This window comes from Cibotium barometz, chromosome 42 (genome assembly GCF_041138505.1).
Source record: "Cibotium barometz isolate CiBa-2024 chromosome 42, ASM4113850v1, whole genome shotgun sequence".
NCBI classification, from domain to species: domain Eukaryota; kingdom Viridiplantae; phylum Streptophyta; class Polypodiopsida; order Cyatheales; family Cibotiaceae; genus Cibotium; species Cibotium barometz.
Window position 1 is genome coordinate 7,490,813 of NC_141087.1, and position 27,590 is coordinate 7,518,402.

At 41.4% G+C, this 27,590-nt stretch overlaps 1 protein-coding gene across 1 annotated transcript; it reads right to left on the minus strand.

Annotated features, from left to right (window-relative positions):
• Positions 1-22,873: 22,873 nt before the first annotated feature.
• LOC147614133 (ricin B-like lectin R40C1) lies at positions 22,874-25,065 on the minus strand. The gene is made up of 7 exons (XM_086780676.1): positions 24,874-25,065; positions 24,587-24,706; positions 24,192-24,426; positions 23,951-24,108; positions 23,669-23,782; positions 23,292-23,538; positions 22,874-23,146 (listed from the first exon to the last, which is right to left on the minus strand). Coding segments are annotated over exons 1-7 (990 nt in total). The 5' UTR covers positions 24,988-25,065; the 3' UTR covers positions 22,874-23,144.
• Positions 25,066-27,590: the final 2,525 nt, after the last annotated feature.

A 27,590-nucleotide genomic window follows, 5' to 3' on the forward strand; every position in this document is an offset into this window, starting at 1 on the left:
TCAACTTGCTTTAGCGAAAGCGATCTTCTTTACTGGTTCTTCATTGTCTATGGTCACGAAAGATTCATGGAAGATGGCTTGGAAGAAGATTGGAGAATATGGACCTGGGTTTTGTCCACCAACTTATCACCACATGCGAAATCAATTACTTGACAAGTGCTATGACAACACACGGGAAAGCGTTCAAAGACTCATAATTGACACCACAAATCAGTCTGGATGCACAATTGTCAGTGATGGTTGGTCGAATGCCCAAAGACGTCCATTGATAAATGTAATGTTGGTATGTCCTCGTGGGGAATGCTTTATCAAAGCTGTTGATAGCTCCGGGGAAGTTAAATCTGGTCAATTTATCGCCGATATCATTGGTGATGTTATCGACCAAGTTGGGTCTGAAAATGTACTTCAAGTGATTATGGATAATGCAGCTAATTGTCGAGCAGCAGGTCATATGTTGGAATCTCGATTTTCCAATATCTATACATTTGGTTGTAACACTCATAGCCTTAACTTGGTGTTACAAGATTGGTACAAAAATACTGATACAGAGTGGTTCAAGGAGATTATCGATAGTGCAAGTAAGATTGTCAAATTTGTGCTCAAACGGCAACGTGTTTTAGATATGTATCGTCAACGCATGGAAACAATGCTAAAGTTGCCTTGTGAAACCAGATTTTGCACTAATTTTTATATGCTTCAATCTCTCCTAAGAAATAGGAATGCAGTGATCGAAACCTTTGTGTGTGCTGGCTTCTCTGAGTGGGAGGTTGACCAGTCCGAAAAGGTTAAAGAAAAGGTGAGGTACATGCGATCTTTGATATCGGATCGTAGTTTATGGGAGGAAGCAGCAGATTGTTATCATGTTATGATGCCAGTTATGCTTGCTTTGCGCCAGTTGGATTCTAGATTGCCAAATATCGGGAAGGTTTGGATAACGTGGTGGTCCATTCAAGAAAGCCTCGCAAACCCAGAGGAGCCCACTAAAACTGTTGTCAAGCATTGGAGTCCTCCATTCACCAGAGCAAGGAGAAATATCTTGGCCAAGTATGTAAGCGCTCGGTGGGTAGGAGCACATAGTCCATTGCATAGTGTTGCATATTGTCTTGACCCAGAATACTGGCATATGGACGTGAATGCCCTAGATGAGGAGGTAATCGATGATTTCTATGATGTTGTGGAGCGATTTTATGAAGGTCCAGATGAGCAAGCAACAGCGGTAATTGAGCTAACCAAGTATAAATTGAAAGAAGGTAGATTTGCCTTGGAGTTTGTGCAAAAGCTTGCTAAGGGACAGCCTGCTTGGAAATGGTGGATGTTGAATGGGGGAAGTGTTCCAACTTTGCGACGCTTAGCTGTGAGAGTGCTTGCGCAATGTGCTTCAAATTCTAGTTCTGAACGTAATTGGAGCAGTTACAAGTATGTGCATTCTATTAGCAGAAATCGTTTATTGAGTGATAGAGCTGAGAAGTTGGTGTATATGTATTGTAATGATAAATTGGTGAAGTCAATTGAGTCAGATGATTACAACGAAGAGATGCCTAAGTGGACATATGACATTACTCAGGATGAGTATGATGTAAAAGAGAATGGAGATGTAGAGCCTAATGTCCCACATACGAGCGATAACTTGTGCTTTATTGAAGAGATAGAAGAAAACTTGCAACCCGATTTTGGTGTTAGTAAAGCCACCCGCAGACGCTCGTCACGTTTGATGTAATCATGTTAGTTGACACACTCCAATGTAATCCGTCTTGCAACAACTGGATATCAAACATGTTGGTGAGCATTTTAGAGAGAATGGTTTTTAGTCTTGTCATGTTAAACTTAGAATACGAACTCATGTTAGTTTTGACACACTCCAATGTAATCCGTCTTGCAACAACTGGATATCAAACATGTTGGTGATCAATTTAGAGAGTATGGTTTTTAGTCATGTCAAATTAAACTTAGAATACGAAATCATGTTAGTTTTGACACACTCCAATGTAATCCGTCTTGCAACAACTGGATATCAAACATGTTGGTGATCAATTTAGAGAGTATGGTTTTTAGTCATGTCAAATTAAACTTAGAATACGAAATCATGTTAGTTTTGACACACTCCAATGTAATCCGTCTTGCAACAACTGGATATCAAACATGTTGGTGAACATTTTAGAGAGAATGGTTTTTAGTCATGTCATGTTAAACTTAGAATACGAAATCATGTTAGTTTTGAGACACTCCAAAGTAATCCGTCTTGCAACAACTGGATATCAAACATGTTAGTGTCAATTTAGAGAGTATGGTTTTTAGTCATGTCATGTTAAACTTAGAATACGAAATCATGTTAGTTTTGACACACTCCAATGTAATCCGTCTTGCAACAACTGGATATCAAACATGTTGGTGATCAATTTAGAGAGTATGGTTTTTAGTCATGTCAAATTAAACTTAGAATACGAAATCATGTTAGTTTTGACACACTCCAATGTAATCCGTCTTGCAACAACTGGATATCAAACATGTTGGTGAACATTTTAGAGAGAATGGTTTTTAGTCATGTCATGTTAAACTTAGAATACGAAATCATGTTAGTTTTGACACACTCCAATGTAATCCGTCTTGCAACAACTGGATATCAAACATGTTGGTGATCAATTTAGAGAGTATGGTTTTTAGTCATGTCATGTTAAACTTAGAATACGAAATCATGTTAGTTTTGAGACACTCCAAAGTAATCCGTCTTGCAACAACTGGATATCAAACATGTTAGTGTCAATTTAGAGAGTATGGTTTTTAGTCATGTCATGTTAAACTTAGAATACGAAATCATGTTAGTTTTGACACACTCCAAAGTAATCTGTGTGCATGTGTTTGTGTGTGTGCGAGAGAGAGAGAGAGAGAGAGAGAGAGAGAGAGAGAGAGAGAGATAGAGAGAGAGCATTGGAAATCTTTTGAACAAAGTTGCCGAATCTTGTTAAATTCCAGGGTTGCATTTAAGAGAGAGATAAGTTTAAATGCGGCTCTAACTCGTCCATGTGTCGTGCATTGGTCAACCGATCATAGTCGGCACCCAATTTGAAACATATATACAAATTTTTGTGAAATTCTTTGCCGCACAAAGCACACGTAGTACTGTTGACCATGTGTTGCAAAAGACAGGTCAAGTGGTACATGTGCCCACATGGGGCAGTGTAGTGGCCAGACCATGAGTGAAAGAAACTATAACAAATAGGGCATGGTCCGCCACTTTCGTGCCCATGTAGAGGTGGTTGCTCCAAACTATTCGGGTGTTCAAATGCCGTCATAGGAGAGTTTGCATGGCCTTGCTCCTCCATTTGCGTTATGCGTCTCTTCAAGAGCTTGTTCTCTCTTAGTATATCTCTAGCGCTAGAACTTTCAGGTGCTTGCCCGCGCTCTGGTGCTGCTTCCGTCTGTTGAGGGCCTTGGGTGCCTCTAATTTGGTTGATTTGAGTTTGAAGCTCATCAACCGTGTGATGAACTTCCATTGAGGCTCCAAGAATGGCCAGTTGCAACTCATCTCGAGGCATAGTGATTGACTCACTCCGAATGTCTTCCACATGTAGATGAGGAGGTCGAGAGCTAAAGTCTACAACTGAATTCTGCACAAATTGTGCATATAGCATTTTAGCAAACCAGAGGGGACAGTCACCGTGATGCATGGGTTGGGCCATGACATCCACAAAAATGCGCTCCGCATGCTCGATAATTAAAGGAACACTACATTGTGTCAGCTTCAAGCGCCCTTTTTTTATGGCATCATTGGAGACGTCAGGCCAGATGCTCTTGACCATCTCTTTGGACACATTCTTGTTTACTTGGGCATACTGTAATCCATGGGCCGGTGCCCATTTGGAGGTGCGTCCGGCAATACGTGCCGCATCATTCACAGTGCCACTGCTCGAGATTTGCTTTAAGCGTTCAAATGCCTTCTTTGCGGCTTCATTATTATCAGCCATCTGAGAAAAAGTATGTACACTTTAAGTTTATAGAATCAAAGTTAATTTAGGAATAGCTTTAAAGTTATTTTCAGATGTTAGGTATAAGTTTATAAAATCAATGTTTATTTACTGCAAACTTGTTATTTTCAAATACTCATAGAGAGAGAGAGAGAGAGAGAGAGAGAGAGAGAGAGAGAGAGAGAGAGAGAGAGAGAGAGAGAGAGAGAGAGAGAGAATTGGGAACAAAATAATATTTAACAATCGGGAGCAAAATAATGTCAGTCGATTAAAGGCAGGTCATGGAATAGATAGCCAACCAAAACATATCATTTACAAGAGGCTTTATAATAAGTGTGGTGTCATCTCAGATAGTGGACGTAAGCATGCAGCAGGTGACACTTCCAAATTCTTCAATTGCTCCTCAAAATCTACCATGGTCTTCCTATCTTCCTTTGATGGCGTCATATAGGCAGCCGTCCATTCCTTAATCAAATTTGTGTGGATGGCAGTTTTACCCACCCACGGCACTTTGGTCATTTCTGCAAACTCAGCACAAAATAATGTAAACTTTTCAATCACCCAAGCAAGCAGAAGACATCTAATGCCTTGCTCCATGGACAAGGGGACCTTACATCTGCGAGCTCAGGGGCTCTCCAGGGGCGTTGATCATGCTCTGCTTTGTTGGCGATATTTGTGGGTTTGAACTCAATCCCATCCCTCAATGCAAGACCCCAGTCAATGATGCCTACCCGTGGCACCCCTTCTTTGGTGAAATCTATCATTATATTCCAGGGGTGGCAATCATTGTGGATGATCCCTTCAGCATGTGCAAAGGCCATGGTATTCACAAGGGCACAGATAAGCTCGGGAGCATGAAAAATCAAAGACTTGTATCGCTCCATTTCATGAGGAGCCACTTGTTTTTTCTTGTATCTGTTGCCTTTGCCTGCAGCAAGCATGGAACTGAGGGTCTCCTTAGGAGGCGGAACACACTCCATTATATCTCCAAGACTTCCCCCATTAAAGAGGGGGAAGAGCAGTATCCATGGCTCCTTCCTTGTGTGCCCAATGGCGCGCACTATGCCCCTGTGGGTTAGGTCGATTGAAGCCTCCTGAGCAAAAGACTTCAATTGAGCCCTTCGGCTACCAAGGAATTGCTTTGCACAATAAGAAATGCCTTCTGGAAACCAGGAGACACCTTGAATATGGCATTTATGTACAACGCCGTACGATCCAGAGCCCATCTTCTTTTCTGTGATGATGGCCTCTGCAGGCAACCCAATTGTCATGCTGCAGTTAGTATTATGCATTGTGCGCTGCAAGTGGGTGCCTTTAGAGACCTCACGTGCACCAGATGATAAATCTTCTTGTTCATCAGCAGGCCAGTCCAGCTCTTTGCGAGCTCTCTTGCTCAGGATAGCTTGGGTGTCTATGGCCTTTGCACGCTTGGACCTCTCTTTCTCTACCTTCCATTTTGTGTGGAAGTGCTCCAGCTTGGATTCATTTGTTTCCGCTGGTCTGTCGTCACCTAGGTCAACAGCGCATCTAGGCATGTTGCCCACAATGCTAGTAACAAAATGCTTGATGGCTGCTCCATCAGCACCCTCATGGATATTTTTCACTGCGCGGACAACCTCACCTAATATTTGCTCAAATCGATTCCTATCAGACACAATACCCTCGATGTGATTAGGTGACAAGCAACTAATGAGGGTAACGAGTTTGATACGAATTGATTTCTTGATTTCAGGAGTAAGTGCAAGCGTCGCCATCAATCTGCACAATATAATTGACAAATAGTTGCAACATTTATAACCACAAAAAATGCTATTTGTAAGCTAACTAAGAGATTTCTACATCCAACACACTTATGACTCATGTCATGCAAACTAAATAATCACAGTCATCGTCAAAAACAAACACAAAACACAAGTTTACGACTTAACTTGACGTCAGCAGACCTAGTCAGTATACCGACCATCTGCAGATATCGCATTAAGATGAAAACTATGGCACAAGTTAAATGCTTTGACACATCGTCAGCAGACCTAGTCAGTATACCGACCATCTGCAGATGACTATCAAACCAAATAACAAAAACAAACTTCACCACATAGCTTGGTGTCAGCAGACCTAGTCAGTAAACCGACCATCTGCAGATACCGTACTAAGTAGCAAAGCATCACACATGTCAAATGCTACGAGTGCACATCAACAGACCTAGCCAGTAAACCGGCCATCTGCAGCGGGCTCTCAAAGCATTTAACAAAAACAAAGCCGCATTGTAACTTGGTAACTGCAAACCTAGTCAGTAAACCGACCATTTGCAGATACCGTGCCACAACGAAAACTTCTACATAAGTTAAATATTAAGAGTGCACATCAGCAGACCTAGCCAATCGCTTGGCCATCTGCAGCGGGCCTCTTAACATTTAACGACACATGCATATGCATCACAAACAACGTTAAACTTAAGCGTATTCAAAAAATGAAATGACACCAACACTTTCAACTTAAAAATTACCTCAAATTGATCACACTAGCACCACTGACACCAAGTACAAGGAAGATTCTGTGAACAGTGACCCCCTGGACCACCCTTTTATACCACAATATAGCCCGCCGGGCCGGGAGTTGGGCCCGGCGGGCTTCTGCGCGCCCGGCGGGCCCGGCGGTCCAGACTTGTAGCCCGGCGGGCCAATTGTGGGTTACCAGGTCATCCCACCCTCTAGGATTTGAGAACTGTGAATTTTGTGAACATTGAGATTTGTGAACAATAGCTGTGATCACAAGAAAAAAGGCTGTGATCACGTGAATATGAAATCCCTGTTCTTGTGCATCGTGGGGTTCTCCAAAATCTCACCTATATCTGCAGAGAGATTAGTGTTCTACCTTAATGGCACATAAATAGCCTTAGAGACTTTTATACCATACTACCATACTTGGACAACATGTTCAAGCCATAGTTCCTCTATAATAGTAAAATACCATCAAGTGATCTCGCCACCTCTATACTTAGGAAATATCATAGCTCACCCAAATCCTTCATCTTAAACTTTGGCATCAAGAGCATCCTGATATCATATATGTTTGCATCACTATCATCATTCATCATCAAGTCATCCAAATAAATGATTAATGGCATGATCCCTCTATCTATATTTTTCATATGGAGTGAAATCGTTCATTGGCAAATATTTAAAATATTATGGTAGCAAGATAGTCGTCTATCTAATTTGACCATGCTCTAGGTGGATCTGCTTTAAGCCATATAAAGCTTTATGTAGTTTGCACAAACAATTTGGGTATTCATTACTCTTATAACTTGGTTGCTACACCATGCATACCTCTTATTGAAAATCACCATGCAAGAAGGCATTCTTTACATCCATCTAATATAACGACCAACCCTTCACAATAGCCATGGAAAAATGATGGTTCTCATGGTTACCATCCTTGCAACCATGTGCAATGTCTCCTCATGTTCAATGCCATATGTTTGTGCATAATCCTTGGCAACCAATATTGCCTTATATCTTCTCACAAATCCATTTGAGATATCCATCTGAGTTATCGACCCACTTACATCTAAATGCATTGTTATCTTTAGGCAAGGGTTGTAACACCCATGTTGCATTTTCATCCAATGTTGTCATCTCCTCATCCATGGCATCTTTCCATTTTGGATTTCCAAGTGCCTGCTCTAGATACCTCTTGTATATTCCTTAATCATCTAGACATAACTATGGGCGAATAATTCATCATATCTAAACCTATCAATAGGTTATGTAAACCAAGGAGACCTGTGTACACATAGATTGCCAAGAAGTGTCCTCAAGACTATCATGGTTATTTTTGCTACATTAGGAGCACAAAAAGATAGGATTCCAAGCTTCGTATATCAAGACTCTACTGTAAACCATTAAGTTGATGCATCAAGCTACCATAGCAACACCCCTATACTCTACCTCTCTAGTCAACAAGGCAAAGAGAGAGAGAGAGAGAGAGAGAGAGAGATTACAAGTCACAACAGAATCTTTGAGGAGGACGAGATTGAGAGAGAGAGAGAGAGAGAGAGAGAGAGAGAGAGAGAGAGAGAGTATGGAGAATCAAAAACTCTGATTACTAAAAACTGATACAGTAGATGGCAACTAGGTTCAAGATGCCACCTGCAACTAGGTTGTAGGTCGCATCTCATTATCATGCTCTATTTTACAAGAGATGAGCCTAGTGTGATCATGTAGATCAAAGTTCCCACTATGTGTCTATTCATGGTTGGGTCCTCAAGAAGCTTACCTATATCTGCAGAGAGCTTAGTGTTATGCTCCAATGGCACATAAATAGGCTTACAACCTCTCATACCATACTTGGACAACATGTCCACTCTCTCTCTCTCTCTCTACAAATATCATGTTCTATTTACACTTACATAGAGTTTTCATCTCTTACGTGTCAAAAGAATATGCCTCAATATTTTTGGGCTAAACAACAGGTAGCATCTCTCTCTTGTCTACAAGATCCTACTGTGTTTATGTTGGTACATAGAGTTTTAATTTCTTACATGTCTGATAAGAATATACCTTATTATTTTTGGGCTAAAGTAGTAAGCAGTATCTTAGATGGAAGATTTACTGTAGATTTGTGTTTTCCTTTAGTAGTGCTACTTTTAGTTGTATCATAGTAGTCTATAGTTGCCTTTCTGAGTAGAGAGGTAGAGTACAGGGGTGTTTCCCGATAGCAACTTGATGCATAAACTTGATGGCTTAGAGAAGATGATGAGCTTGGTGTGATCATGTAGATAAAAAATCCCACTATATGCCTGTGCATCATGGGGTCCGCCAAAATCTGACCTATATCTACAAAGAGCTTAGTGTTCTTGTGCATCGTGGGGTACTCCAAAAGCTCACCTATATCTAGAGAGAGATTAGTGTTCTACTCCAATGGCACATGAATAGCCTTATTACAGACTGTGATGCCATACTTGGACAACATGTCCAAGCCCCATACTTCCTCTGTAATAGCAAAATACCATCATGTGATCTCGCCACCTCTATACCTAGGAAATATCACAACATGTCCAAGCCCCATACTTGGACATGTCCATTACCATACCATACTTGGACAACATGTCCAAGCCCCATACTTCCTCGGTAATAGCAAAATACAATCATGTGATATCTCCACCTCTATACCTAGGAAATATCACAACTCCTCCAAATACTTCATATTAAACTTTGGCATCAAGAGCATCGTGATATCATATATGTCTACATCACTTTCACCATTGATGATCAAGTCATCCAAATAAATGACTAACAACATGATCCCTCTATCTGTCTTTTTCACATAAAGTGAAATCGTGCATTGGAAGATATCCGAAATCTTATGCTAGCAAGATAGCCATCGATCTTATTCGACCATGCTCTGGGTGGCCCTACTTCAAGCCATATAAGGCTTTAAGTAACCCGTGCACACAAATCTACTAGAAAATCTTCTATCTAAGATACTACCTACTATTATAGGCCAAAAACAATGATGCATATTCTTTTCATACATGTATGAAATTATATGTTTATGTAACAACATAACACACTAGGATCCTGTAGACAAGAGGAAGATACTACATGTTGCTTTAGCCCAAAAATAATGAGGCATATTCTTTTTAGACATGTAAGAAATAACAAATCTATGTAAGTGTAAACACAACAAGATATTTGTAAGATGATATATATATATATATATATATATATATATATATATATATATAGAGAGAGAGAGAGAGAGAGAGAGAGAGAGAGAGAGAGAGAGAGAGAGAGAGAGAGAGAGAGAGAAAGTATCGAGCATCAAAACTCTGATCACTAAAAACTAGCACAATAGATGGAAACTAGGTTGCAATTGGCATCTCATTATCATGCTCCATCTTGCAAGTGATGAGCGTAGTGTGATCGTGTGGATCAAAGTTCCCAATTGCCTATGCATCAAGGGGTCCTCCAAAAGCTCAACTATATCTTCAGCCCGAGGGATTCACAAGCCATATCTTATGGTATCACGTGAGTGTAAGGGAGAGGGTTTTTTGAAGGGGGGGCTTAAGCTTATAAGTTAGGGGCTTAAGCTTATAAGTTAGGGGTATTTATGGTGGGGCAAGGAGCAAGGGAGTAGGGGAGTAGGGGATTATGGGAGAATGAAAGTAGGGGTTTTTCTTCTTCTTATAGTTTTTACAATATAGTGGTGTAGTGTGAAAACTTGATTAGTTTACTACTCTTTTAACCTAAACACACATGGAACAATTTTTGGACAGTACATGTAGCTCAACCACTTTCTCTTTGCCTTTATGTGATGTACTAATCACCAAATCATCATCTTCCACCGATACATTGATGGAGTAGAAGGCATGTTCTGATGTGTTCTTTCTTTGTGAAGAAGAGTCCTCACCTAAATCCTTTTCTCCTATGATCAACATAGACACCAACTCCCAAAAGTTGGAAATATTCTCCCTGACTACAATCGAGGTCTTTTCCAAGCCCATTCAAATAGACACTCACCAAATCATCATCTTCCACCGATACATTGATGGACCTAAGGGGTTTCAAAGCATACTCATTGATTGACATTCTTTTCTTTTCCATAGTATGTAGCTCTTGCTTTAGCTGCAATTTCCTTGCCTTTATGTTGGTCTACTGACATGCAAAATGGGAAATTGCAGCAAAACAACTATGCCTCCTCGGCGGGCAGAAACAATGAGGATAATGAAAGGTTGTTTGTTATGCAGCATGTCATTAATGCCATGTCTGAAAATGTTGAAGCAGCACATAAAGATGATGTATTGTACGTTGATTCAGGTGCTTGGAACCACATGACAAGTCATGGGGATTGGTTCAAGGAGATGAAAAACCTTGAAAGACCAGGTTTTGTGGAAACAAGGGATGACACTGCTCATCCAATTGCCCATGTTGGAGATGTGCCATTGTCTATGCAAGATGCAAAGTGAAGTACCTTCGGGGTGCCTACCATGGATCCATGCCTGCTGAGTGCCCCGGGGTTTCCCTCTCCTAGCACTTCCTCCCCATATAGATGCAATATATTCGGGGCGGGCTAGCATACCCCTCGGGCACCAAGTACCTCCGAATAGAAATCCCATCTCACATGAGCAGGGTTTGTAGGTGCGGTTTAACCCTGATGGTTGTTATGTTGAAGACTTTAAAGACAAGTGCAGACTGGTTTTGCAAAAGGCAACAGAGTGGATAGAATGTTTACATTGAATGTAAACATGCTTGAAGTGAGTGCTGCGATGCTTACAAATGGTTCAGGAATTGTTGCAGACACAGACATTTGGCATAAAAGAATTAGACATGTGAATGTGTAGAGAATGGATTCTATGCAGACAAAAGGAATTGTGACAGGGCTACCAAAGTTTAAAGTTGAAGGTATGTAGAAAATATGTGAAGCATGCCAATTTGGAAAGCAAACAAAGCATGTATTTCCACATGATAGAAATGTGAGCAGATATGCACTAGATGTTGTGCATTCAGATGTATGGGGTCCTACGAAGACCATGTCTTTGGGAGGCTGTAGGTATTATGTGACATTTATTGATGACCACATAAGGAAAGTGTGGGTATATTCATGAAGGAGAAGGGTGAGGTGTTCACTCATTTTTAGAATTTCAGAGTTATGGTTGAAAAGCAAACAGGGAAATATGTAAAGTGCCTAAGGTCAGATGGAGGGGGAGAGTACTTCTCCAATGAGTTCTCTGAATTTTTGAAGAAGAATGGTATTCGGAGACAGTTTACATGCAGATACACTCCGTAGCAAAATGGAGTTGCTGAGTGGAAAAACAAGCACATTACTGAGATTGCACGAGCATTGATGGGAGAGAAGAATATGCCGCATAGCTATTGGGCTGAGGCTGTTTCTACAGCAGTTTACATTATGAACAAGACTCCAATTGCAGCCATATATGATGTAACTCTAGAGGAGAGGTTTACTGGTAGAAAACCTGATTTGTTCTCATCTAAAAGTCTTTGGTGGATGCATTGCATATGTGCATGTGCCAGATGAGCTGAGAACTAAGCTGGATCCAAAAGCTAAAAAATGTGTGTTTATTGGGTATTCCCTTGAGCAAAAGGGATACAGGTGTTATAACCCTGCTACACGTGAGTTAAGGGTAAGCAGGGATGTTGTTTTTTATGGGATGATCAGCTGGTATGCTACTCAAAAAGAAGTTGTTAGGGATGATGTGAGTGGAAATGTGGTTGCACACAGAATACAAGTCAGCAAACAATCGCAGTCTTTGACTGGACCAGGAGAGTCCTCATCTAGTGGTTCAGTTGATAGACCATGGAGTGGCAGGCTGCATCATAATACCAGCTTTTATAACAATCTGCCTGCACATGTCCAGGCTTACCACAATAAAAGCATCCATGTGTATCATTATACTACCTTTGCCAATTTCCACGACCTCTATGACTCCCCCTGCCTCTGAATTGGCCTCCTTCACCTGTGTGTTGTTGTTGTTGTGAATTCTGGGACTGTTGTTGCTGCTGCTGCTGGCCATAATACTAACTTTGCCAATTTCCATGACCTCTTTGACTCCCCCTGCCTCTGAATTGGCCTCCTTTACCTGCGTGTTGTTGTTGTTGTGAATTCTGGGACTGTTGTTGTTGCTGCTTTGCTGACCATAATTCTATTACCTATTTGGCCACCTCCTTGGCTGCTTCCACGGCCTCCTCTACCTTGTCCTCTTCCTGAACTTGTGTAGAAGGCTTGTTGCTCTGAATTGTTTTTGTTTTGTGAAGGCTGTTGGTCTTCACCCAAGCTCTTCTCTTCTATAATCAACATAGACACCGAATCTATGAAATTGGGAATGTTTTCCCGAGTCTGAATAGACGTCTTGAATGCCTTGTATTGTGGCCCGAGACCACGTAGACAGACTTCCACCTTATCATCATCATCTACTGAAACACCAATAGATGCAAGGGATTCCACAATACCCTTGATCTTCAATGCATAGTCATTCACAGACATACTCTTTTTCTCCACAGTATGAAGTTCATTCTTCAATTGTATCTTTCGTGCCTTGGTATTTGTTTCATAGAGTTTTACCAAGGTGTCCCATGCCTCCTTGGGGGACTTGGCATCCTGTATGTGTCCAATTATGGTGTCTTGTATACTGATAGAGAGCTAATATATAACTTTTTTGGCTCCTTGGTTCCAATCCTTGAACTCTTTCACATCTGCAGCAGTCGGATTGATCTCCGGTATCTCCAGTGCCTCTTCATGCTCACCTTCTATTATGTAGTCCCAATAACCCTTTCCCATCAGGAAATTTGTCAACCTGAACCTCCAAGCATGGAAGTTGTTCTTATCAAGCTTCTCAGCAATAATCTGGTTTATGCCATCATTTGACATCTTGCCAGACACAAATTTACCAGAAAACAACACTCTGGTTTGTCCTACACAAACTACTATATTTTCTAGAGCGGTACTGTACTACAGTGAAATGTCACAACGTCCAGTGACCTCAATGTGCATACATACACCCACCAATGGTAACTTTTTGACCTCCTTGTAGCACACACAATATCTGCACAACCAATCTGTCTTCCTGCAGTTCTTAAAACAGAGTTCTGTAGAGAATTGATGACTTACCCGTATTGCTCGAAATCTCCTGCTTTCCGAAAAACGAAGATTCTAACACGCCCGAAACACGTTTTCGGTCCGAAAAATTTTGTTTGTCCGATAGGACAATAAAGTTGCCCTATAGCTTTACTCCCGCGAAGAAAGCTCCTCAATCAGAGATCGTTTATCGGTGCCTCTCGTAGAGCTCCCAATAAGGGTGTAGAGCTCCCAATAAGGGTGTCGTCGCCAACACAAGTAGGGAAGAGTAGTTGAAGCTCTTACCCTCGTACCGCTTCCTGTGCTTCTCTTGCTTGTTGCAGCTCAGCCCTTAGCATGAACCAGGCTCTGATACCATGAAAAGATGTAGGGGAGAAGAGAGCTTGAGCTCTTGCAAGCACACACACACTCACAACCTACATGTCGAAGTACAACAAGATCAAGGCTTAGACGAAGGTATAGAGATTGAATAATTAGACACAGGAGATGTCTCAAAAAAAATAATGCATCTTCTATTCCTACAGGATTCAAATATGGAGGGATTTTCCTTGAAATAGATCTTTTCGGGGCCAATGATCTTTTTGAAGATGAGAGAGTTGATAATAATAAACTATGATTTTTTAAACATGCAAATATTCTCACATCCTATGATTTTATGGTAATGTATATGTGTATGTGGAAAGGGGTGTGTGAAGACCATGATCTACATGTGTGTGTACATGGTGAACAGAGAGTGTGCTACTACATATGTTTTTACAAGAATCACCTGGACGGGATAAACTTTCTTTTTTTTGTTGGTTTCATTTAATTTTACAAGTATTTGTATATACCAAAGGTGAGAAAAGGGTGATGGTGTTGGTAGAAGTGCTCCTTCACATGAGCAATGTGTGCTTACAATAGAGGAGCTTACACACACAAAGTGGCAAGCATGGACCAATGTTGATGATAGATTTTGGGTTTACAGATAGGGAGGTCTGATAGTAGCACGACGTAGAGAGAGGCAGAGGGATGTAGCTGCTTATGGGACTCGTGAGATCCCGAGTACACCAGCACCAACTTATGATCTTGACTTTGACGTAGACCTCCCCACAGATATTCGACCACCCCCATAGCTAGCACACCCTTCTCGACGTGCACATCGACCACACTGGATGACAATATTGATTGGGTGCCCATTGATAGTGACTAATCTCAAACTTGATGGGTTAGCTCGCTTACATTGTACTTAGATTTATTGGCTACTAACCTCATATACTAGCTAGGGTATCTCATTTTTATTATGACCTGATCTATTGAGTTAGTAGCTAAACCCAGAGTAGCTGGGTTAGATTAGATTATGATTTACTTAGTTGACTTATATCATTATGAGTTTTTTCATTATTGAGGATCATTAGATTTTAGTTGATATTCATGGTTAATGGGTTTTATTAACACTTTGGCTATTATATTGTTTGTTGAAAATCCCCATGCCATCCTACCCAATTATCACCGAGAGTGGATATTTCAAGTCTCTTACTCCTTGAGAGGCCATGGAAAACCTTTCTCTTCCCCATGCCATCGTACCCAAACAGACCAAACTTTGGAAGAATGTGAGCAAGAGACACCCCCGTATGCTCGCAAAGTTTGTTCACCCCATCGGAGCATGTCTCTCCTAGTACAGATTTTCCAAGTTTCTTAGTGCTCGAGAGGCCATGGAAAATCTCGCTTTTCCCAATGCTATCCTACCTAAACTTGCTTCGATGGTGACCAAACTTTGCAAGCATGTAGGCAAGACCCATCCCCACATGCTTGAAAAGTTTCATCCGCATTGAAGCATATTTGGCTTAGCAATTAGCACCTAGTACACAGTTTTCAAGTCTCTTAGTGCATGACAAGCCATGGAAAATCCCGCTCCTCCCAAAACAATCCTAGTTCTTTGTGATATACCAAGGGCACAACTGACATGATGCCAAGCTCGTTATCATGGAGAACTATCCTAGTTCTCCTTGATACAGCACGAGCACAACTCTCATGATGCCAAGTTCGTTATCAAGGCTCTTCTCTGAGCCATCAAGTTTATGCATCAAGTTGCTATCGGGAAACACCCCTGTACTCTACCTCTCTACTCAGAAAGGCAACTATAGACTACTTCTATGATACAACTAAAAGTAGCACTACTAAAGGAAAACACAAGTCTACAGTAAATCTTCCATCTAAGATACTGCTTACTACTTTAGCCCAAAAATAATAAGGTATATTCTTATCAGACATGTAAGAAATTATAACTCTATGTACCAACATAAACACTTTAGGATCTTGTAGACAAGAGAGAGATACTACCTGCTGTTTAGCCCAAAAATATTGAGGCATATTCTTTTTAGACACATAAGAAATGAAAACTCTATGTAAGTGTAAATAGAACATGATATTTGTAGAGAGAGAGAGAGAGAGAGAGAGAGAGTGGACATGTTGTCCAAGTATGGTATGAGAGGTTGTAAGCCTATTTATGTGCCATTGGAGCATAACACTAAGCTCTCTGCAGACATAGGTAAGCTTCTTGAGGACCCCACCATGCACAGACACATAGTGGGAACTTTGATCTACATGATCACACTAGGCTCATCTCTTGTAAAATGGAGCATGATAATGAGATGCAACCTACAACCTAGTTGCAGGTGGCATCTCCAACCTAGTTGCCATCTATTGTATCAGTTTTTAGTAATCAGAGTTTTTGATTCTCCATATACTCTCTCTCTCTCTCTCTCTCTCTCTCTCTCAATCTTGTCCTCAAAGATTCTGTTGTGTATTAAGTAGACTTGTAATCTCTCTCTCTCTCTTGGCTACAAATAATATGTTATGTTTATGTTTACATATAGTTGTAATTTCTTACATGTCTAAAAACAATGTCTCATTATTTGTGGGCAAATGAAGAAGGTAGTATCTCTCTCTGGTCTACGAGATCCTGATGTGTTACATAGAGTTATAATTGCTTACATGTCTGAAAGTAATATGCCTCATTAGTTTTTGGCTAAAACAGTAGGTAGTATCTTAGATAGAAGATTTACTAGTAGATTTTTGTTTTCTTTTAGGAGTACTGCTTTTAGTTGGAGTACAAGAAGCAGCCTATAGTTACCTTGTTGACTAGAGAGGTAGAGTATAGGGGTGTTGCTATGGTAGCTTGATGCATCAACTTAATGGCTTAGAGTAGAGTCTTGATATATGGAGCTTGGAATCCTGTTTTTTTGTACTCCTAGTGTAGCACAAAGAACCATGATAGTCTTCTTGAGAGGACACTTCTCGGCAATCTATGTGTACACAGGTCTACTTGGTTTACATAACCTATTGATAGGTTTAGATATGATGAATTTTTAGCCCATAATTATGTCTAGATAGTAAAGGCATATACAAGAGGTATCTAGAGCAGGCACTTGGAAATCCAAAATGGAAAGATGCCATGGATGAGGAGATGATAACATTGGATGAAAATGCAACATGGGTGTTACTTACAGCCCTTGCCTAAGGATAACAATGCATTTAGATATAAGTGGGTCGATAACTCAGATGGATAACTCAAATGGATTTGTCAGAAGATATAAGGCAATATTGGTTGTGCCAAGGATTATGCACAAACATATGGCATTGAACATGAGGAGACATGGCACATGGTTGCAAGGATGGTAACCATGAGAACTATCATTTTTCCATGGCTATTGTGAAGGGTTGGTCTTTATATTAGATGGATGTAAAGAATGCCTTCTTACATGGTGATTTTCAATAAGTCTGTGCATGCAAGATCCTATTGTTTTCATGCTGTTACATAGAGTTATAATTCCTTACATGTATGCAAAGAATATCCCTCATTATTTATGAGCTAATGAAGTAAGTACTATCTTAGATAGAAGATTTACTAGTAGATTTGTGTTTTCTTTTAGGAGTGCTTTTAGTTGTAGCACAAAAGCAGCCTATAGTTGCCTTGTTGAGTGGCGAGGTAGAGTATAGGGGTGCTACTATGGCAACTTGATGGCTCAGAGCAGAGCCTTCAAAAGGAGCTTTGCATCATGTCAGTTGTACTCTTAGTGTAGCACGGAGAACCAGGATAGTTTTGAGGACACTCGATAGTGATCTATGTGTACACACGTATACTTAATTTAGATAACCTATTGATAAGTTTAGATATGATGAATTTATAGCCTATCATTACGCCTACATGCTTAAGGCAATACAGGAGGTAGAGCCCACTTGTTTTGAGTAGGTACATGGAAGTGCAAAATGGAAAGATGCCATGTATGAGGACATGGTTGCATTGGATGCAAATATAACATGGGAGTTACTTATTGCCTTTACCTAAGGATAAGAAGGAAACTATAAATAAGTGGCTCTATAAGGTGAAGCATCACTCATATGGATAACTCAAATGGATTTGTGAGCAGGTATAAGGCAACATTGAACAGATTGTGCACGGATATATGGCATTGACTATGAGGAGACATTGAACATGGTTCTAAGGATGGTATCCACGAGAGGAGACATTGAACATGGTTGCAAGATTGGTATCTACGAGAGCTATAATTTTGCCATGGCAATTGTGAAAGGTTGATCTTTATACCAGATGGATGCATGGTGATTTGTAAAGATGGTGTAGCCACCACAAGGTTATAAGAGTAATGAACCCCCAAATTTTGTGTGAGTTACATAAATCCTTATATGTCTTAAAGCAGACCCACGTAGAGCATGGTGGAATAAGATTGATGACTATCTTGTTACCATAAGATTTTAGATATCCACCAATGCATGATTTCACTCTATGTGAAAAAGACAGATAGAGGGATCATGTTGTTAGTCATGTATGTGGATGACTTGATCATCAATGGTGATAGTGATGCAAAAATAAATGATTTCAGGATGCTCATTAGGAAAATTATGAGCTTATTTTGGGGCCCTCTAAGGAGTTTCATGCTCTTTCTCTCTCTTAAGAATGGTCAGCATTGGAGCATGCTTGGATTACCAATTAGTGCCCACCAGTGCTGCAGATTTTTCAAGTCTCTTAAGGCCATGGAAAATTCTGCTCTTCCCCATGCCATCATACTCGAACATGCTCCAATGGTGACCAAACTTTGTAAGCATTTGAGGAGACCCACCCCCATATGCTTGCAAAGTTTGGTCACCATTAGAGAATGTTTGGATTAGTAATTAGTGACTAGTGCATATTTTTCAAGTCTCTTGGTACTCGAGAGGCCACGAAAAATCCCAATCTTTCCCATGCCATCGCACCTAAACATGCTCTGATGGTGACCAAAATCTTCAAGCATGTAGGGGGGACCCACCCCCACATACTTAGAAAGTTTCTCAGCATCAGGTCATGTTTAGATTAGTAATTAGCACCCATGTTTGGCTTGAAAGGCCATGCAAAATCCCACTCTTTGCAATACCATCAAACCCAAACTTACTCTGATATGGTGACCAAACTTTGAGAGCATGTAGGGGGGACCCACACTCACATGCTTGCAAATTTTGGTCAACATGAGAGCATGTTTGGGTTAGCAATTTGCACCCAGCATAGATTTTCAAGTCTATTGGTGCTTGAGAGGCCATCAAATATCTCGCTTTTTCCCATTCCATTGTACCCAAACATGCGCCAATGGTTACCAAAATTTGCGAGCATATGGGGGGCCCCACCTCCACATGTTCAAAAAGTTTGGTTTAGCATAGGAGCATGTTTGGATTAGCCATTAGTGCCTAGTGTAAATTTTTCAAGTTTTCTAGTGCTCAAGAGGCCATGGAAAATCCTGCTCTTTCCCATGCCACCGTACCCCAACTTGCTCCCATGGTGACCAAACTTTGCAAGAGCATGTAGGGGAGACCCACCACCACATGCTTGCAAAGTTTGGTTTAGCATCACAACATGTTTGGATTAGAAATTAGCACCCAGTGTAGATTTTGCAAGTCTCTTAGTGCTTGAGAGGCCATGGAAAATCCCGCTCTTCCCCATGCCATCGTACCCAAAATCCCGATGGTGAACAAACTTTGCGAGCATGTAGGTTGTACCCACCCCCACGTCCTTACAAAGTTTGGTCAGCATTGGAGCATGTTTGTATTAGCACTTAGCACCCAGTGTGAATTTTTCACGTCTCTTAGTGCTTGAGAGGCCATGGAAAATCCCATTCTTCCCCCATTCCATCGTACCCAAACTTGCTCCGATGGTGACCAAAATTTGTGAGCATGTAGGGGGGACCCACTCCCACATGCTTGCAAAGTTTGGCCAGCATCGAAACATGTTTGGATTAGCATTTAGCATCCAGTGTAGATTTTTCAATCTCTTTGTACTTGAGCGAACATGGAAAATCTTGCTCTTCCCCATGCCATCGTACCCAAACTTGCTCCAATGGTGACAAACTTTGAAAGCATGTGGGGAGGACCCAACCCCACATACTTGCAAAAATTTGTCAACACATCGGAGCATGTTTGGGTTAGCAATTAGCACCCAGCATGGATTTTCAAGTCTTTTAGTGCTTGAGAGACCATGGAAAATCCCTCTCTTTCCCATGCCATCGTACCCAAACATGCTCTGATTGTGACTAAACTTTGCGAGCATGTAGGGGGGACCCATCCCCACATGGCTGGAAAGTTTGGTCAGCATCAGAGAATGTTTGGATTTGCAACTAGCATCCACCAGTGTGTATTTTTCAAGTCTCTTAGTATTTGAAAGGCCATAGAAAATCCCGCTCTTCCCCATGCCATCATACCCAAACTTGCTCCGATTGTGACCAAACTTTGCGAGCATGTAGGGGGGACCCACCCCCTCATGCTTGCAAAGTTTGGTCAGCATTCGGAGCATGTTTGGGTTAGCAATTTTCACCCAGCATGGAATTTTCAAGTCTCTTAGTGCTTGAGAGGCCATGGAATATCCCGTTTTGCCTCATTCCATCGTACCAAAACATGTTTCGATGGTGAGCAAACTTTGTGACGATGTGGGAGGGACACACCCCCACATGTTCGCAAAGTTTGGCCATCATTAGAGCAAGTTTGAATTAGCAATTAGTACCTAGTGTGGATGTTTCAAGTCTTTCAGTGCTCGAGAGGCCATGGGAAATCCCACTCTTCTCCGAGCCATCATACCCAAAATTGCTCTAATGGTGGTGACCAAACTTTGCGAGCATGTAGGTCATACCCACCCCCACTTGCTCGCAAAGTTTAATCAACATCGGAGCATGTTTAGATTAGCAATTAGCACCCAATGTAAATTTTTCAAGTCTCTTAGTGCTTGAGAGGCCATGGATAAGCAGTCGAATCACCTTGGATGCAATTTATGCTCGGATGTTGAGCAAGGGAGATTTGGATGATCCAAATGGTAGTTCTAGCCCCATGATGATGGAATGGTTATGGTGAAGGTTGAGAGAGCATGGAAGGAGAATGAAGACAAAAGATCTTGATGCCCTTGGATGTCTCTAACCTTGTATGAGGTTTTCCTCATGGTGCGGATAGTCTGAAACATCCAGTTTCGGTCAAAATGATGACATAGACTAGTTTGACATGTTGATTGCCAATGACGGAGTGCCTGTCCATGGTGATAGCCTTGTAGAGGTTGATGTAGCTTCGTTTGACACCTTGCTGGAAGACAATGTGGATCATGCAGATTATGCTTGTATGCCGGATGCAGTGGAGCATGGATTGAGTGTTCTTGTTGAGCCTACACAGCATCATCTAGATGTGGATAGAGTGCTTAATTTGTTGCTTATGCACACACTCTTGTGCTATTTAACAGATTTCTTAGGAGATAATGTGCCATGTTCATTGATTCGAGCTCGGGGTGTTATGCCATTTGTGGTACATGAGCATGTATCAAATGTTGGAGCTTCATCGACATGTCTTTTTGATGGCCAGTGTTATGTCTATGTTGTGTGTCTACTCCATGCCAATGGAGTGTGGACATTCTTGTGACCACATGGTTTTATGTTTTCATTTTGTATGATCATGTGTGGATGGCCTTGTATCTGATGGGTTCCTAGCCCTAGCATGTTGCCATAAAATCGTTTCACTATACTTGCACTCGATTCATGATGTTATGTGCACGACAGTGGCATGATCCTATGATTGTGGGCTCGGGTCATCCGATTGGGGGAATACAACCCAACGGGTGTGCCAAGTGTCGGTCAGACAGCTACAGTCGGTAAGCCGCCATGCCAACCGCCGCTGAGCCGCCAGACGTCAGAGCCGATGGTCGGTGCACTTTATTATAAAGATGGGCATGCCAGGGTTAGCTAGTGTGCACCTACTGTATGCATGTTGGGGGGGTGGACATTCAGGACACATAGACTTTCTTGGGCAGATCACGTGATTGTATCAGGCTCTCCCTGAGCAAGGGGAACTTCGATGAAAACCTAGCTCTTTCTCCTCTTCTTCTTTAAATTTTCCTTTCTATGTTTTCCCTTCTCTTTTGTTGTTGTTTCTTTGTTAGGGCACGAGCCACTAACAAATGTGCAAGAGTTTGATGATATTTCTTGCTTACCAAATATGAGACCTTAGCGCTTATTGTAGTACTATCTAGTTGATGTTATCTACTACGATGTTCTCTTTCCTTGGGCTTTCGATTTTGTGTGAGCCTAATATTACCCGGCCTCCTCAGTGTTTCCTCCCTTCAAGGTGTGTTCCTCATGCTTCTAAATCCATAATGATTCGTTAGGTTGATCCCCTCATATTTCTACTTGTTGAGTGTTGCTAAGTGGGGTTGTGCCTTTACCTCTCAGTCTCCTCAGTGTGGCTCTTGAGGTGTGAACCTCATAGGCGTGAGCCTCATAAGCATAAACCTCATGAGCGTGAATCTCAGGAGCGTGAGCCTCACACCAACAAATCAAGCATTGATGCATTGAATTAGAAAGACCAACAAATCGAGCATTGATTAGGAGAATATGTTTTGTATCCATATTTTATGGATAACATGGGTATTATGAGAAGATTCTAATGACTATTTTCAGAAGTTTTACATGTCACATAATAAGAACCATTTTAATGATTTGAGAAGGAGTTTTTAACTCTCTATTTTTAAGATTTTAGTTTGGTTCTTCTACTTGAGTCTATGATGGAAGAGTAAGAGAAGAAGAGTCTAGCCAAAATTAGCAGTAGATGCACATTATACTACTACAAATGGGATTATTTCTCATGGGAAGTGAACAACCTGCAATCTAGAAAGGAAGGGAGGCATGATATCTAGTGTGGTGGTGGATATCAACATTTTTTTCTGTTCTTGCCCTCTTTACAGGCCATTTTAATAGATGCAAGCTCTTGAAAAAATGTAAAAAGGTCCTTCTCTTAGCAAGAAGCTTTTGACATAATAGCTATTTCCAATAACAAAAACAATATAGCCTCATTATTTCATACCAAGCAAGCATATGGATGGTACACAAGGATGATGAATCACCATTGTGAAAACGAGATTACTAGTATTATTAAAGAGACCCTTTTTGGCAGTTTGTCTTCTTTTTGTTCTTCTGTAATAAAGCATCATTATTGTGGATGGTACACAAGGATGATGAATCACCGTTGTGAAAACGGGATTACTGGCTACATTATTAAAGAGGCCCTTTTCGTCCGGTTGTCTTCTTTTTGTTCTTCTGCAAAAAAAAAGCATCATTAGCGGTCGTATGTTAGTTCTCAGAGACATCAATACAACATGCCCGAGTGTGTGACTTTTATGCATTCTGATAAAATATTGCAATTCAAACGAAGGAGAGATATAATGAAAGAATATGATCTCACAAGAAAAAGAGGAAAACGGAATGAATTGCCATTGTTGCTGCACGTTTGAAGCAGTTACAGGTACGCGTACTGTCAAAGGGTGGTAATATGCAGCATTTTGGTAATCGGTATCACTGGGGAGGTACCAACTAAGTGTGTTATCTCCATTGGCAAGGTTGATCGCAACATAATTTCTTTGAGAGCCTACGCTACGATTCTCTGACCACACAAAGTTATCATCCAGAGGATCGAACTCTGTTGCGATGACCTATTAGTCATCGCAACATACAGCCAAGGTTATATAAAATGTTAGTAACAAAGTAGATGATACACAAAGCGAGGCTAAAAGATTATGTGAGATGAGAGGTAGTTTATATGCATGCATGAAATGGAGATACCTTATCTCCTGGTTTAGTAGAGCCTTTCAGAGCTTTTCCATTGCTTCTGCTTATGACTATAAAGGAAGAGTTAGAATCTTCGTGCCGGCCACGAGCAGGAACTTTATACCATACCTACAAACACGAACACATGAATTCATGTGAGAAGTGTACTTCAACACAAAGAGGAGGCATACGGCTTAGACACGCATATTCATTCATATATATATATATATATATATATATATATAGAGAGAGAGAGAGAGAGAGAGAGAGAGAGGGGGGCTAATGGTCATGACGTACCTCTCGATCACCATCCTGATTCTGAGAGTTCACTGCGACAACCGTGAGCTCGTCGTTGATAGTACCGCTTGTAGGCGGGAATGTGAGATTTTCGTGAGGATTCTTGACGATCAAAATCTGGGAAACCCATGCTGATTGTATTGTATAGACGGATGGTACTGCAATATATAAGGCGCACGTCAGGATGATAAGACTTGGTTGATACAGCACGGATTTTAAAATTCCATTTCATTTGCCTTACCATACTCATTCAATTTCCAGCGCTGAGTACTACTGGTCCCGCCGTTAGCTGGCGCCTTTTGCAAGATCACGGCCACCCCGTCTCCGTTTTCTGGCGGGGACTTCCCCACTCCCAAGTCCAACAAGAGGTTCAGTTCCAAGGACGAGATGGCACTGCCAAGCTTATCAGAGCGTAACGTCCAAAGTGTGGTGTTATTGGCGCTCTCCGACGCGCCATAGTCTGTATGGAGCGACACCTCGAAAAGGAGGGGGGGGGGGGGGGGGGGGGAGGGGGCTACCAGCTCGTAAATAGTCGTAATATTTGCTCTTGCAACCAACTACGTCCTGATGAGTGGGACGTGCCGCCTGAGCACGTCCCATGCATAATGCAATGAGCACAATTTTGTCATTGGTTACCTTGAGCGGTGCAGTCAGATTGCTCTTAAGGGCCGCTTTGGATCCGTTATTAATCAGCGCAAATGCTGGGTTTCCTTCAGAGTCTTTCAAAAACCTCCATGAATCGTCCTTGTACCACAGCTGCAGAAAACATCAGTGCGACACTGGAAACTTAGCGCACAAGTACAATTTATAGAGCTCTCTCTCTCTCTCTCTCTCTCTCTCTCTCACACACACACACACAAACACACACACGGACGCATGCTATAGTCAAGATGTGCAGCAGAGCAGCTCATAGATTTATAAACCTGGAAAGGGTTGTCCAGATTCTCTGCAGCAAGCACAATGTGAGACCCACGCTGCACAACATTGTAACCAGGGTACTGCGTGGAGGCAATTGTGAAGAAAACTGGAGCAGGCATGTTGCTAGCTACCGCGGAGAAACAAAAGCACTAATTAATTGAATTAAAGTAAGCAGCTTACGAATTGCAAGGGGTGTATTGCTCGGAACGTGGGAGGTCCTTTTATGCTAGCGGGGAGGGAATATGGAGTGCGCCCATGTGATCAAAAATGCGGGATAGGATTTGGATTATTGGATGTGGCTCTGAAAAGGTGAGTGCGTCCTACAGTGGACGGACTGATCGGCCGCTGCTGCAAGCGCCGTCCTTGTTTGCTTGTGCAAGCGCCCTCTGTTTGGCGCCATTGTCCATCAACAAATCCAGGCAGCCCTCGTCGTCCCGGTGGTCCTTTCACGTTGCTTTTGTCATATTTTTGGGCTCCTTTCACGTTGCTTTTGTCATTTCCAAGAACATTAATTGGTCGGTGCTGCCATCTCCAAAAGATTAGATAATGCGTCACAAAGTTAGGCCGTCTCTAGTAGTTACTTACCCGCGCACGCCTTTGGTATGTATACGTGTTTGGATGTTCAATTTCAACCTCCCCTGCATATATTTACAAAATTTCAGAAAGCACACCTACATAGCCAGAGAAGCACACCCACATTTTAGTATTCTCCAGGAGTTACTCTATAGTGAAGTATACATTGAGGGCCATCATTGGGGAGCCTACATCATGCAAGTCATGTGCCTACTGTGATCATGTAGATCAAACTTCATACTATATGCCTATGCATCGTAGAGTCCTCCAAAAGCTCACCTGTATATGTGCAGAGTTCTGCTCAAATAGGCTTACAGCCTGTCATACCATACTTAGACAACATGTCCAAGCCATACTACCTGTGTAATAGCAAAATACCATCATGCAATATCACCACCTCTATACCTAGGAAACATCGCAGCTCACCCAAATCCATTATCTTAAACTTTTGCATCAAGACCATCCTGATATCATATATGTCTGCATAATTATCACCATTGTCATCCACATAAATGACTAACAACATGATCCCTTTATCTATCTTGTTCAGATAGACTGAAATCCTATATTGGCGGATATCTAAAATCTTAAGGTAACAAGATAGTCGTGCTCTGGGTTTGGGCCTGCTTCAAGCCATATAAGGTGTTATGTAACCTACACACAAAATTTGGGTGTGCATTACTCTTATAACATGGTGGCTGCACCATGTATACGTCTTCATGCAAATCACCTTGCAAGAAGGCATTTTTTACATCGATTTGATATAAAGACCAATCCTTCATAGTAGCCATATAAAATCATAGCTCTCATGGCTACCATCCTTGCAACTGTGTACAATGTCTCCTCATAGTCAATGCCATATGTCTGTGTGAAGACCCACTTGTGCATTACTCTTATAACATGGTGGCTGCACCATGTATACGTCTTCATGCAAATCACCTTGCAAGAAGGCATTTTTTACATCGATTTGATATAAAGACTAACCCTTCATAGTAGCCATACAAAATCATAGCTCTCATGGCAACCATCCTTGCAACTGTGTACAATGTCTCCTCATAGTCAATGCCATATGTCTGTGTGAAGACCCACTTACATCTAAATGCCTTCTCATCCTTAGGCAATGGCAATAAGTAGCTCCCATGTTGCAGTTACATCCCATGCTGCCATCTCCTCATCCATGCCATCTTCCCATTTCGGATTTCCAAGTGCCTGCTCAAAACAAGTGGGCTCTACCTCTTGTATTTCCTTAACCATGTAGGCATAATGATGGCCTATAAAATCATCATATCTCAACCTATCAATAGGTTATCTAAATCAAGCAGACCTGTGCACATAGATCACTGCCCAGTGTCCTCAAAATTATCCTGGTTCTCCATGATGCCAAGCTCATTATCAAGGCTCTTCTCTGAGCCATCAAAGGTCCATAGCAACACCCCTATCCTCTACCTCTCTTCTCAGCAAGGCAACTATAGACTGCTTTTGTGATACAACTAGAAGCAACACTCCTAAAAGAAAACACAAACCTCCTAGTAAATCTTCTATCTAAGTTACTACCTACTACTTTAGCCCAAAAATAATGAGGCATATTCTTTTCATACATGTAAGAAATTATCACTCTACACCAAGATTTTGTAGACAAGAGAGAGATACTACCTACTGCTTTTGCCCAAAAATAATGAGGCATATTCTTTTGAAATAACAACTCTACGTAATAGTAAACACAACAAAATATTTATAGACGAGAGAGAGAGAGAGAGAGAGAGAGAGAGAGAGAGAGAGAGAGAGAGAGAGAGAGAGAGAGAGATGTACAAAAGTACAACTCTACGTAATAGTAAACACAAAAAAAATTCATAGACGAGAGAGAGAGAGAGAGAGAGAGAGAGAGAGAGAGAGAGAGAGAGAGAGAGAATATATGGAGAATCGAAAACTTTGATCACTAAAAACTGATAAAGCAAATGGCAAATAGGTTGCAGGTGGCATATCATTATCATGCTCCATTGTTGCAAGTGATGAGCCTAGTGTGATCATATAGATCAAACTTCCCAAGTGCATGTACATCAAGGGTCCTCCAAAAGATCAACTATATCTGCAGCTCGAGGGATTCATAAACCATATCTTATGGTATCATGTGAGTTTAAGGGAGAGGGTT